Source organism: Conger conger, chromosome 4 (genome assembly GCF_963514075.1).
Source record: "Conger conger chromosome 4, fConCon1.1, whole genome shotgun sequence".
In the NCBI taxonomy this organism is placed as follows: Eukaryota; Metazoa; Chordata; class Actinopteri; order Anguilliformes; family Congridae; genus Conger; species Conger conger.
Genome location: NC_083763.1, coordinates 78,305,324 through 78,318,196, shown reverse-complemented (window position 1 = coordinate 78,318,196; position 12,873 = coordinate 78,305,324). Strand labels below are relative to the sequence as shown.

Below are 12,873 nucleotides of genomic sequence, written 5' to 3'. Positions count from 1 at the left end.
ACTGAAGTGAGCTCCGCTCTACCCTGTAAACTGAGAGTTGCTTCATGTTACTCCTGATGTGAACTCCGTACTACCCTGTAAACTGAGAGTTGCTTCATGTTACTACTGAAGTGAACTCCGTACTACCCTGTAAACTGAGAGTTGCTTCATGTTACTCCTGATGTGAACTCCGTACTACCCTGTAAACTGAGAGTTGCTTCATGTTACTACTGAAGTGAACTCCGTACTACCCTGTAAACTGAGTTGCTTCATGTTACTACTGAAGTGAACTCCATACTACCCTGTAAACTGAGAGTTGCTTCATGTTACTACTGAAGTGAACTCTGTACTACCCTGTAAACTGAGAGTTGCTTCATGTTGCTAATGAAGAGAACTCCACTCTACCCTGTAAACTGAGAGTTGCTTCATGTTACTACTGAAGTGAACTCCGTACTACCCTGTAAACTGAGAGTTGCTTCATGTTACTAATGAAGAAAACTCCACTCTACCCTGTAAACTGAGAGTTGCTTCATGTTACTGCTGAAGTGAACTCCGTACTACCCTGTAAACTGAGAGTTGCTTCAATGGACGCATTTCAATTAAGACTGCCTTTCCCAGTTGAAAAAATATATAATTCATTAGTGTATAACTTTTTTTAAAGTGAACAAAACAAAACAGGAACTAGTAAGCCTCTGGTCCCCTGCATGAGACACAATCGCACTCACCACACCCCTAAATCTGCTCCTCTTTCAAAAAGATTTTCCATGATTGATTAGCAAACAAACAGGGGCGAGATAACAGTGCGTTACAATCTCGGCGACGGTGAACTTACCACCAATCATGTTGGACGCTTTAACACTGAAAGGGTCAAAGTTCATCTGGACGGGAGCACAGCCGGGTCCCCTCAGGGAAGAAGAGCGGAGAGACGTCACCACCTCCACCTCAACAGCCACGACAGTGTGTCAGCAAGGCCTGCATCACAAATTTAATTCAGCAATTTACTCTAAATGAAATTACTGCTGAAGAATGTGGGCCAGCCTCCTGCCCCTCCATACGTCTCAGGCCAAAGAGGCCGGAGCTGGCTGCAGGGTGTCACGGGAACCGCACACAGCAGAGCACATGGAGTTCATCAGTCCTGTTGGCTTGGCACGCAGAAGAAGAATTCTCACATGACCAAGACTGAGACAGCTGAACATGTTTTGGAGCCAAATTGACACTGTAACAACATTCCATGGTTAGATCATGCTTTGTTTTTACGATAAGGAAACCTATTGACGGCAATTTGCACTTTGGAACATGATCAATTTCACCACATAATCATTCGATGTAATAGTTCATCACTGTCCTTTGTCACAGGGGTTTTAAGGATGCGTATCCAGCTGCAGATAATCCATGAGAGGAGGGTGAGAGGAGGATGAAGAAGAGGTGGAGCTGATCAATGGAATGGCAAATGACAAGTGGGGTACCACTCAGAGAGGTGTGTGTGGGGGGTACCACTCAGAGAGGTGTGTGTGTGGGGTCTTTCACTGCAGTTTAGGGTTTTTTTCCTATAGTTATTTGTTGCTATGATTACATTTTTTTACAATTGCTAAAAAACACTGCAAGCTTGTCTTAAAATAAAAACATTCTATCAAAGCACCAGCACTAGTTTTCTTCCAACAAGATTTTTTTGTCAATCATCGAACAATGATCTAAAAAACACCTAACAACCAGTGGCATTGCAGTAGATGTCAGTCATTTGCTAATTAGGCCGTAGAAATGTAGTTTTTTGGTGGTTCAGCGTGACTGAGATTTTTTTTTTTGTAAAAGCAATGGAAAAAGATGATGTGCTTTTGTGCTAACTGTGTGAAAAAGTAAGCTCTGTATCAACAAATATTTGTTTGAAATAAAAAAAAACTGTGAAACAAACCTACAGTATGTTGTAATTATATTTAGTCATTCTGATTTTGTTCAATGATTCCACTGTCTTCTACTTTCCATTATTCAGTAAAAGTATTTTTACTGCAATATAACAAAACAGTGAAGCTATAGGTATCTGGTATGATCAAATAGGCCCTGGCCCTTATCTTTGTTGCGCAGGTAGCAGTTGAAATTGTACTTCCCTCTAGGGTCTTTCAGTGCACTTATTCCTGGTTATGGGTATGCACTTTGCACTTAATGTAATGTAATGTATGTTGGCTATTGAAACAAATGTTCCTATAGTATTTCATGATAAATTAGTGATTCGAACCAATGATTTTGGAAGTGCAAGATTTCTTCAAACATATTCGAAGATGCAGGTATAACAGCATCAGGAGTGTCTGCAGCTACACAACCAAACAAAACTAGAGACAGCCGCTCAACCAAGCAAAGCCAGACACAGCTACACAATTTGTAAAAAAGGAAACACCTTGAGAAGGTGTGAATAACTGATTCTCAGAATTCTGACTTTCAGTAGTCTGGGCATTAACGGCGTACTTTTAGTTTCGCTGAACCCGCATCCTGTTGATCATGAAATTGCCGCACTGCATGATGTATATGCAAAGAAACATGTTTTGTTAAGAGCTGCTTGAAACAGCACATAAGAGGAGTCTGTTCCTGTTTTTTCGTGAGAGAGCTTGGTGGGAGCCCTCTCATTCTTTTCTCTGCTTGCAAGTGAATAAACATCTTATACAGACTGCTGAATAAGTGTGAATCTGTTTGATAGATTTGACAGCTACACAAGCAAACGAAGCCAGACACAGCTACACAAGCAAACAAAACCACACACAGCTACACAACCAAACAAAACTAGACACAGCTACACAAGCAAACAAAACCAGACACAGCTACACAAGCAAACAAAACCAGACACAGCTACACAACCAAACAAAGCCACACACAGCTACGCAAGCAAACAAAACCAGACACGCCAAACAACAACAACAACAAAAACCAAAAAAACAGTCACACAACCAAACAAAAGAAAACACAGCTACACAACCAAACACAACCATACAACCAAGCCAAACACAGCTACACAACCAAACACAACCATACAACCAAGCCAAACACAGCCACACAAACAAACACAACCATACGACCAAGCCAAACACAGCTACACAAACAAACACAACCATACAACCAAGCCAAACACAGCCACACCACCAAACACAACCATACAACCAAGCCAAACACAGCCACACAACCAAACACAACCATACGACCAAGCCACACCCCCACACAACCAACTGCAACAAGAAAAACGTGCAAACATCAGATCCCACTCAAATCCACAGCTCTTACCATTTCCCTCAAACATCAGATCCCACTCAAATCCACTTGATGAAAAAAAAAACCCCCAAAAAAAGCAATGAATGAAATCCCAGAATCTTCCGGGCTGGGAATGTCGGTCCAGCTGTTCCGGAGATCCGGGCGCTGCTGGATCCTGCCCATCCTCCAGCCCTGAGGTCCGGCCCCAGGGCTCTGCCCCGGGCCTCTGTCTCCAGCCCCGTGACTCTCATTGAAGTGTCTGAGCGATGCCGGCGGGGTAATGGCCGGCCCAATAGAATTAGAGGAGTGATCTGGTCTCCCGGACGGGGCATTCCGGAGAGAGACACAGAAAGAAAATAAATGATCTCATTATTCCCCCTCGGTCTGTACTGGGCAGAAGATATGATCCACACTCCCTCTCCCTGTACGTAAATTATGATTCATACTCCCTCACTAGCCCATGCACGTTTCAGGTCTTTAGCAGATATTCTGATTCGCAGCCAGGTATTTTTTAATGTACAATCCAGCTGGATGTTGTACTGAATGATTTAGTCCCTCTCTGAAGAAAAAATACAAGGACATGTGGTTGCGGACATTTTATGAAAGATGCATTACATTTTAAAGAAACAAAACATGAAACTACCTTCATGGGCACCTGTAGAACACTCTGTACAGATAAGATTCTTTCAAAAATAATTCAATGAAAGGTCCTTAATAAACATACTACTCATTTTGCATTACATTTCAGTCATTTGGCAGAACTGTTAAAAACTGAATCAAATCAATATTTTTTGTGACCACCCTTCGGCGTTAAAACTGCACCACTTCTCTGAGTTAGCCAACGCTGTCCTGCAGTTCAATAAGACAGCAGGGAGGTTGTTGCAAGCATGTTGGAGAACTTGCCACAGTTCTTCTGCAGACTTTGGTTGGGTCCTTGCTTCTGATCTCAGACAGCCTTGATCAGGTTTTTATGTAAAAAATGTTAATTGCTTACATTAATATGTTACTTTTTAAAATTAAATACAAAAATGTCTCTGTACAATCAAATCTTTTGGAAAATGAATATTTGGAAATCTCAAATGTGTTCTTTTATACTAACACACACACACAAAAACCCCCAACATATATATATATATATATATATATATAATAAAGTCTAGGGTGCCTAATACTTCTGCCGAGTACTGTACAAAATATGCACATACATAGCACTTCATTAGGTATTTATTAGACTTATTGGTCTTCTGCTGCTGTAGCCTATCCACATAAGAGTTTTGATGTGTTGTGTGCTCAGAGATGCTCTTCTGCATACCACTGTTGTAATGTGTGGTTATTTGCCAGGAGATCTGGGTTTCTGAGATATTTAGCCACTCTGTCTGGCACCAACAATAATTCCATGGTCAAAGGCAATTAGATCACATTTCTTCCCCATTCTGACATTTTGTCTAAAAACCAGTTAAACCTCTTGACCAATGTGAGCATTAACAATCTGGATGTACAGGTCTACCAAATAAAGTGCGTAGTGAGTGTGCAGGCGGGAGGTGACAGAGGAGATGTGGTCAGTCTGAGATTTGGCCACCGTGGGCTTGCTCGTTGCCTAACAGCCGGAATGCACCGAGTGAATGTGGGAAGCGAGAGTCTGGCACGGCATGCTTACTGCGGTTAGTGCAACGAAGAGAGTGTTAGGCAATTTTGGTCTGACAAGAGGAAGAGTTATTACAGATCTAGCTGGTGTTGGAATTGATTATTTTTTCATTCAAATCTCTGTTTAGTCGGGGCAAGCACCATCAATTGAAAGGAAAATTGTAATTCGGATGTTTAGTTCGACTAAATGCTACTATTTCCTGACGGTAGAGGGCAGTGCTACTCGTCATTGTGTCAAGACGTGCGGAAATTTCATTAGAATTTTTGACTTGCATCATGCACCGAGTAAATCTAACGCTATCATTTCCGCAAAAAGCTTTCTTAACTTGATGTAAAGTCCAGCTATGACCAGTTTGAAATCTGAGTTCAGCATGGTTTTGTTCAGCTGTTTTGTTCTGCAGGGTAGCCTACATTAAGGCATTCACGTGTAACACATCAAGACATTCTCGCGGTTTTATATGTTAAGACCGGTTATTGTAAAGATATCGCTTGCTGAATGTGTTAAGGTAAACTACTGGGACACACAAGGTCGGTGGTTCCAATGCCGGTGTAGCCACAATAAGATCCGCACAGCCGTTGGGCCCTTGAGCAAGGCCCTCAGGAGGATTGTCTCCTGCTTAGTCTAATCAACTGTACGTTGCTCTGGATAAGAGTGTCTGCCAAATGCCAATAATGTAATGTAATGTAACGTCATGTGTCCGTAGATTCTCATGCTTTCCATTCCTTTCTTGTATAATACCATTGCTGCTTTCAGAATAGAACTCTCGTGAATAAAAGCCAGTGTTTTCAGTTCTTTATAACATAAAGCATGTTAGCATTACACAGGTCCTTTAGCTCTCTTCTGTTCTCAGAAACTCTCACTACATCCTTCCCTCCCTGTAGAAGATTGGTTGAATTCTGGAGTTCCCAAACAAAATAGCCAATCAGAATATGCGTTTACCTCCCTAAGTGCTTTAAGCCCCGCCTCTTCAGGTGAAGACATGTAGACAGAACCTGTGATGGACAGCACAGATTACACAGGGCTGGAGCTGAGATCCAGTTTGATTAAAAGTGAAGACGCAGAGGAGAGTATAGAGGGGAAGAATGGATGTGACTGATCATTGAATTCGGCAATTTAATTGATAATTGTCAATTTCAATCATCAAATGAAATCACCTGAAATACATTTTATATAGGTTAAGTGGGGGTTCTAACATGCAATACCACTTCTGTTCAGTATCCAGTGTGCTGAACATTTTAACAAGGGCATTGATGGTTGGAAACGCTACATTCAGAAAATAAACACAAACAGCTTCTAGAATGGAAAGCTCTTCACTCGGTCCAGCCGGCTGAAGACCCCTCCGTGACTGAGGAACAGGATCACACTCCAACACAGTAGGTGGCGGTGTATGCAATTTAAAATTAAACAAGCCGCCAAATCCAAAGAAGAAAAGTCAACCCGCACTGCTCGTTGGATCTTGGTCAGTGTTTATTTTGTGAAGTATCATCGCGAATTGTGACATTGAGTTAACGCCAAAAGGTTACGGCTTCATTCAGCCGATATCGGATTCGCGTCACCTTTGGGACGTTTTCCGGCGATTGGTGAGTAGGTGCGTTATGCGAGTTACACATGCTGTCCAGTAGGTGCAGTGTGTGTATAGGGTGACCGCATATTACCCACAATAGTCTCTTAACTTTGCACATCACAGACACCAGTTTAATGTAGTCCTAGACTAAATCCAATTTAATGGAGATTCTCCTTACTAAATAGTTTGGTTGGTGCAATATGAGTAACGTGCATTCTTATTATGTATATGATTACATATCGCAAGCTCGCACACTCTTATCCAGAGTGATTTGCACGGATTCTTATTTAGATAATAAATAAGAATCTAATTAGAATCTAGAAAATGTTTTAATTTGTTCACAGCTGGGTGTGTTTTTAGTAACGTCATTTGTTTACGTAGAAGAAGTCGGAAAAAGACGGACGGGAATAATTGGGGAAACTCGCTTGAAGTGGTTTTTAAAAATATGTAGCTTTGCGCTTTCGGTTGTCAAAATAGGAAGAATCGAAATCGGGAATTTCACATTTATACGTCACGTCAAGAGAAATGAATCTGAGGCTTACCGTGGACTCTCAATGTGGCTAAAAGAACCGATTACACTGGGACATTGAAATAATAACAACGCTTGTTCCCTGTCATGTTATTACCAACATCTTCCGAAATGCTGGACAGTATAATGTTAGCTATAGCGCCCTAATGATGATTCTTATTATTTCTTATTAGACCTACTTACCCAGTCATGTGGTTCGCTGATAGAACATTTGGCTTTCATAATCTGTTTGTATTAATGCTAAATTTAGTAAAAACAAAATGTGAAATCACAAGCTAACACCAGTGCCATGCTCAGCTTGACACCAGTTCCATGGGCTAACTGCTTTCGCAGCTACAACCCGGATAGGAAGTCCCGGACCTGATCAGTGCCGGTACGGAGTCGCTTGCTGTCTGGGAAGCAAAATCATCAGTTTCCATGATTTTACTCGAGAACTGCTCCGGCTTTCATAATTTGCATGTCTTAATATCAAATTCAAAAGTAAAAACATTTTCAGCGACATCATCCCACAGTAGTTGCATTTGATATCATTTGAAAGTTTAACGTTACATTGACCCAAAAACCTTTATTTCAGTCCCACTGTGACCGAAGTCTATTCGGGGGAACCCTGTCCTCAAACAAAACATATATTGTCATTATAACATCAAAAAAAAATTATTTTCTTTTCTTTTTACAATTTGTAGTAAAACATATGAATCGTGAAATGAAATGACAAATTGAGACTTCATATCCCAATCATAAGAGCCACATATTGTGGTTATTGTTTTGCTCTACTTATTGATTTGCCCTGCATGCTTGTCTGCCTGTGTAGCCTATATGTCATGTCATAAATGAGCTCTCCAGCTGTACTGAATCAAATTCCACCAGCTTGCTGTGTGGCAATGAAAGCACTTGACCGGTAAGCTTTCGAAGACTAGCTGAGGTTTGTTTAGGCAGACCGTACCATAATCATAATAATTGTGCTGGAGCACAGAGTCAACAGAACAGAAGTTGTACTACTGTCCAAATACTTAGTCTGCACTGTATAGTCGTGTCTATTTTTGCTACCCTATCGAACAACACTACTACAAATGATTTCTTGTAGTAGCCAAAAAAGGTCAGTAGCCCATTGTACCATAGCAGATTACGATTCCTAATCAGGCTACAGTGTGTTTGCCAGAATTTATGAAAAGATCAATCTCGAAAACATCTGGCCTGGATTTCCCTGAGACTTTTTCAAAGGGATTTCTGCAATTCTATTTTTGTCTGAGGAAATTAAATTTGGACAATGAAGCACATCAGGAGAGCTGTATGCTGCCTTTTTTTCTGGAACTTAGTTTCTTTCAGACGAGAGCCCTCAAATGAATGAAATGGGTTTGAGCTCAGAGCAGGTGCTTTATTTTGTTTTTCATAACTTGAAATGTTAATTTGACTGCACAGGGTCTTTAATCTCCTCTCTTCTCAGAAACACTCCACTCTGACCGACTGTATCCACAATGCGTTCTTCCCTTTCGGAGATTTGTGGATTCCACAGAGCTCTCTGAAGCAAATGTCCAATCGGAATCTGTGCTTCAGTCTCTAAGAGCTTCAAGCCCCGCCTCTTCAGGTGAAGACATGAAGACAGAACCTGTGATGGACAGCACAGATTACACAGGGCTGGAGCTCAGATCCTGTCTGATTAAAAGTGAAGACGCAGAGGAGAGTATAGAGGGGAAGAATGGATGTGGGATGAGCAGGGAGGAAGAACTCATTCTCTCCAACATAAAGGAAGAGGAGAAGGAGGAAGGTGGGGAGAGGCAGAGGGAGGAGGTGAAGACAGAGGATGGAGTGAAAGATGAAGAGGTTGCGGGATATGAATGGAAAGAAGAAAAAGTGCTGAAACAAGATGAACGACCAGACTGCAAGGAACAAGAAGATGAGGGCTTGTCCCCGAAATTCACTTCCTGTCTGATCAAACAGCCGAGAGTGCCCTCCCCTGGGTCTCCTGTCATCTCCTGCAGTACAGGTAATACAGGTGAAGAATAATTTACTGCGTTGTTGATTTAACATAGTTTCCGGTCACAAAACTAGGGTTAGACATTCCAAGACTAATGTAACTTGTATGTCAGCTCAAGTGCTCCAAAGTTGAACAGGGGCACGCCAATTTGTCACAATTAGTTGACATGCTCCTAAAATCTTTTCATATTTTGCACACTATTTTTGGAGTGGTTTAATGTCAGCCATTGAGCCATTCCCTTCCACAATGTTCATTGGTAGCATATCCACTGAAACTATTCTGTCAATGATGCTAGATGTTTCTAAATCCTTCTTCTAAATCTTTCTAGATCTTCTTAAAGTTTGCCCATGCAGCATATTTTTCCACGGTTTAGACAAGGGTATTCTGTGATATTTTGACAGATTGCTATAACGGCCTCCTCGAGCATGCATGGATAAGGATATGCAAGATGTGTTCAATGCATAGTTAGTCTTACATTTGGCAAAAATTTTTTAAAATTGTGATACAAATGTTGATGCACACCTCCAGAAATTTGATTTGATTAGTCGACCATTCAGTCACATCCCTAATAGAGATATACACTAACTAAGCACTTTATTAGGAACACTGTACTAATACTGGGTAGGGCCTCCCTTTGCTCTAAAAAGAGCCTCAATTCTTCATGTCATGGATTCCACAACATTTTGGAAACATTCCTTTGAGATTCTGTTCCATGTCGACATGATTGCATCACGCAAGTTCTGCAGATTTGTCCACGGCACATTCATGCTGTGAATCTCCCGTTCTACCACATGTCAAAGGTATTCTTTTGGATTCAGTTCCGGTGACTGGGAAGGCCACTGAAGAACATTAAACTCATTGTCATGTTCATGAAACCAGTTTGAGATGAGTTTTGCTTTGTGACATGGGGCATTATCATGCTGGATGTAGCCATTTGAGGATGGGCACATTGTGGCCATGAAGGGATGCACATGGTCAGCAACAAAACTCAAATAGGCTGTGGCATTCAAGCAATAATTTATTGGTATTAATGAGTCCAAAGTTGGCCAAGAAAACATTCCCAACACCATTACACCACCCCCACCAGCCTGGACTGTTGACACAAGGCTGGTTGGGTCCATGGATTCATGCTGTTGGCACCAGATTCTGACCCTACCATCTGTATGCCTCAACAGAAATTAAGATTCATCAGACCAGGCTATGTTTTTCCAGTCTTTAACTGTCCAATTTTGGTGAACCTGTGCCCACTGCAGCCTCAGCTTTCTGTTCTTGGCTGACAGAAGTGGAGCTCAACTTGGTTTTCTGCTGTTGTAACCCATCTGCCTCACAGTCAATGTGTTGTGCATTCTGAGATGCTTTTCTGCTCACCACAATTGTACAGAGTGGGTATCTGAGTTACCGTAGCCTTTCTGTCAGTTCAAACCAGTCTGGCCATTCTCCTCTGACGTCTCATTAACAAGGCATTTCCATCTGCAGAACTGCCATTCACTGGAGATTTTTGTTTTTTTGCACCATTCTGAGTAAACTCTAGAGACAGGAGATCAGCAGTTACAGAAGCTTTAAAACCAGCTCATCTAGCACCAACAATCATGCCATGGTCGAAATCACTGAGATCACATTTTTCCCCATTCTGATGGTCGATGTTAACATTAACTGAAGCTCCTGACCCATATCTGCAAGATGTTGTGCGACATTATGTTATGAGGTGGCGACATGGCTCAGGCAGTAAGAGCAGTCGTCTGGCAGTCGGAGGGTTGCTGGTTCGATCCCCCGCCCGGGCTGTGTCGAAGTGTCCCTGAGCAAGACACCTAACCCCCAAATGCTCCTGACAAGCTGGTCGGTGCCTTGCATGGCAGCCGATCGCCGTTGGTGTGTGAGTGTGTGTATGAATGGGTGAATGAGAAGCATCAATTGTACAGCGCTTTGGATAAAGGCGCTATATAAATGCCAACCATTTTTTATGTATTGCACTGCTGCCACATGATTTACTGATTAGATAATTGCATGAATACATAGGTGTACAGGTGTTCCTCATGCTTAATGAGTGTATATTTATGTATATCTCTTGTCCTTCTCTCCCTACAGGGCAGTCTGAGGTGTTTGCCTGCTCCCAGTGCCCATTCGCTCACCTGGAAGACGTGAAGCTTCACCGGCACGTTGAGAAGGTGCACCCAGAGGAGCACAGCAGGGTTCTGAGATCTGGAGGAAACGGAGAAGAGAAGCCACTGCTTCCCAGCAGCACACATCAGCACCCCACACCCCCTAAAGCGCTCCCCACCCCAACACAGGCTCACACAGGCACTGCAGGGGCCCTCACCTGCTCCCACTGTGGGAAGAGCTTCAGATCAAAATCACGCTTGACAACACATGAGCGAATTCATACAGGAGAGAGACCCTACCACTGCTCCCAGTGTGGGAAGGGCTTCATATCTAAATCACACTTGGCAACACATGAGCAAACTCATACAGGAGAGTGCCCAAACCACTGCTCCCAGTGTGGGAAGAGCTTCCAATCAAAATTAGGCCTGAAAACGCACAAGTGTGCCCATACAGGAGAATACCCGTACCACTGCTCCCACTGTGGGAAGGGCTTCAGATCAAAATCCTGCCTGACGGTACACCAGCGAACTCATACCGGAGAGCGCCCATTCCACTGCTCCCAGTGTGGGAAGAGCTTCACTCAGTCTAGTGGTCTGAGAGCACACCAACGCGTTCATACAGAAGAGCGTCCATTCCACTGCTCCCAGTGTGGGAAGAGCTTCAGGTCTGCATCACACTTGAGAGGCCATGCTCAAATTCATACACAAGAGCTCCCTTACATCTGCTGTCAGTGTGGGAAGAGCTTCAGGGATAAATCAAACCTGACAAAACATGAAGAAACACACATAGGAGAGCACGCATATCACTGCTCCCAGTGTGGGAAGAGCTTCAGTCAGTCTAGTAGTCTGAGAGTACACCAGCGCATTCATACAGAAGAGGGCCCATACCGCAGATTCCACAGAGGGCATTACCCATTCTGCTGCTTCCAGTGCGGGATGGGCTTCACTGAGTCTTCCGCTTTGATTGAGCACCAGCAAAACTGTACAGAAGAGTTCCCACCCCTCAGCTCCTAGAATGGAAAGGTCTTCACTCAACACAGCTCAGTCCAGCCAGCTGATGCCCCATCAGTGATATTGCATAGGGGAGCTCAGTCACACCGCTCAAGACCCATCAGTGATATTGCATAGGGGACTCATAAAGGAGTTGAAGGTGTTATTAAAAACACTGTGAAAGTATCAAAAAGTCCCCGAATAAATCCACAGAATCTGTATGAAGAAAATGTGCATTTACGCAAACCTTTTGAAATTCCGTGCAGTTGTGACATCACTACAATACGCGTGTTCACTTCGGCACAGCCCACCAGTAAGTTAGTTGAAGACACAGTCACTAAAGCAGCCTGTTCTTGGTAAAGCTCACGAGAGGTGCTGGAGAATGGGCATGTAAAACTGGATAGAGATCGTTTTTGGTACTTCTTCTTATGGATATCAGGACCTAAAATAAAACGCTGGGAAATAAACAGTATGTGAACTTAGAGACAGGAAAAAGGTGGGTTGTGTTGCCATTGGTTTTGGAGCCTGAAATAATTACTTTTTATTTTTTCTGGTGGTTCCGTGGTTGTGTGCATTTAGCTTGTTTCCAGTTGTTCCTGCTGTGCTCAGAGTGGAAGCATTGGCAAGGTCTTCTCTTCTGGTAATCTCAAATTCATCTCTGGTTTCATATCTCCTGTTTTTTTAAATTAGAAGTTGTGATCCTATGTTCAATAAAGAACGTTTGATTTCAACGAATCATTCTATTATTGTCTCATCATTTAAATTATTTAATCTTAAAATCAGATTTTGAGTTTGTTTTGACTTGTTGGATGATTCCAACAGATTATTGCAGACCGACTCAATTACTTTAATTGATAATTG

At 42.5% G+C, this 12,873-nt stretch overlaps 2 protein-coding genes across 8 annotated transcripts in view; one reads left to right on the top strand and one right to left on the bottom strand.

The window, feature by feature from the left end:
• The window catches only part of LOC133126000 (ADP-ribosyl cyclase/cyclic ADP-ribose hydrolase 1), an 18,410-nt gene extending 11,133 nt beyond the window's left edge, over positions 1-7,277 (bottom strand). For 3 of the 6 annotated variants that reach the window (XM_061237782.1, XM_061237778.1, XM_061237783.1), the window contains exons 1-4: positions 7,132-7,277; positions 5,795-5,847; positions 3,244-3,769; positions 812-951 (exon numbers count right to left, since the gene is read on the bottom strand). In XM_061237782.1, the coding sequence (XP_061093766.1) occupies positions 812-857 (46 nt within the window). In that variant the 5' untranslated portion in view covers positions 858-951; positions 3,244-3,769; positions 5,795-5,847; positions 7,132-7,277. The remainder of the gene's footprint in view (positions 1-811; positions 952-3,243; positions 3,770-5,794; positions 5,848-7,131) is intronic. The other 3 variants (XM_061237779.1, XM_061237781.1, XM_061237780.1) reach the window with 3 other exon arrangements.
• LOC133125999 (zinc finger protein 501-like) lies at positions 6,247-12,755 on the top strand. 2 transcript variants are annotated; one of them, XM_061237775.1, is made up of 3 exons: positions 6,247-6,435; positions 8,393-8,941; positions 11,009-12,755. In XM_061237775.1, exons 2-3 carry the CDS (start codon positions 8,542-8,544, stop codon positions 12,034-12,036), a joined length of 1,428 nt encoding a protein of 475 aa, XP_061093759.1. In that variant the 5' UTR covers positions 6,247-6,435; positions 8,393-8,541; the 3' UTR covers positions 12,037-12,755. The 2 variants fall into 2 exon arrangements, with proteins under 2 accessions (XP_061093759.1, XP_061093761.1); XM_061237777.1 differs by having other exon boundaries at positions 6,249-6,435; positions 8,393-8,932.
• The last annotated feature ends 118 nt before the right edge of the window (positions 12,756-12,873 follow it).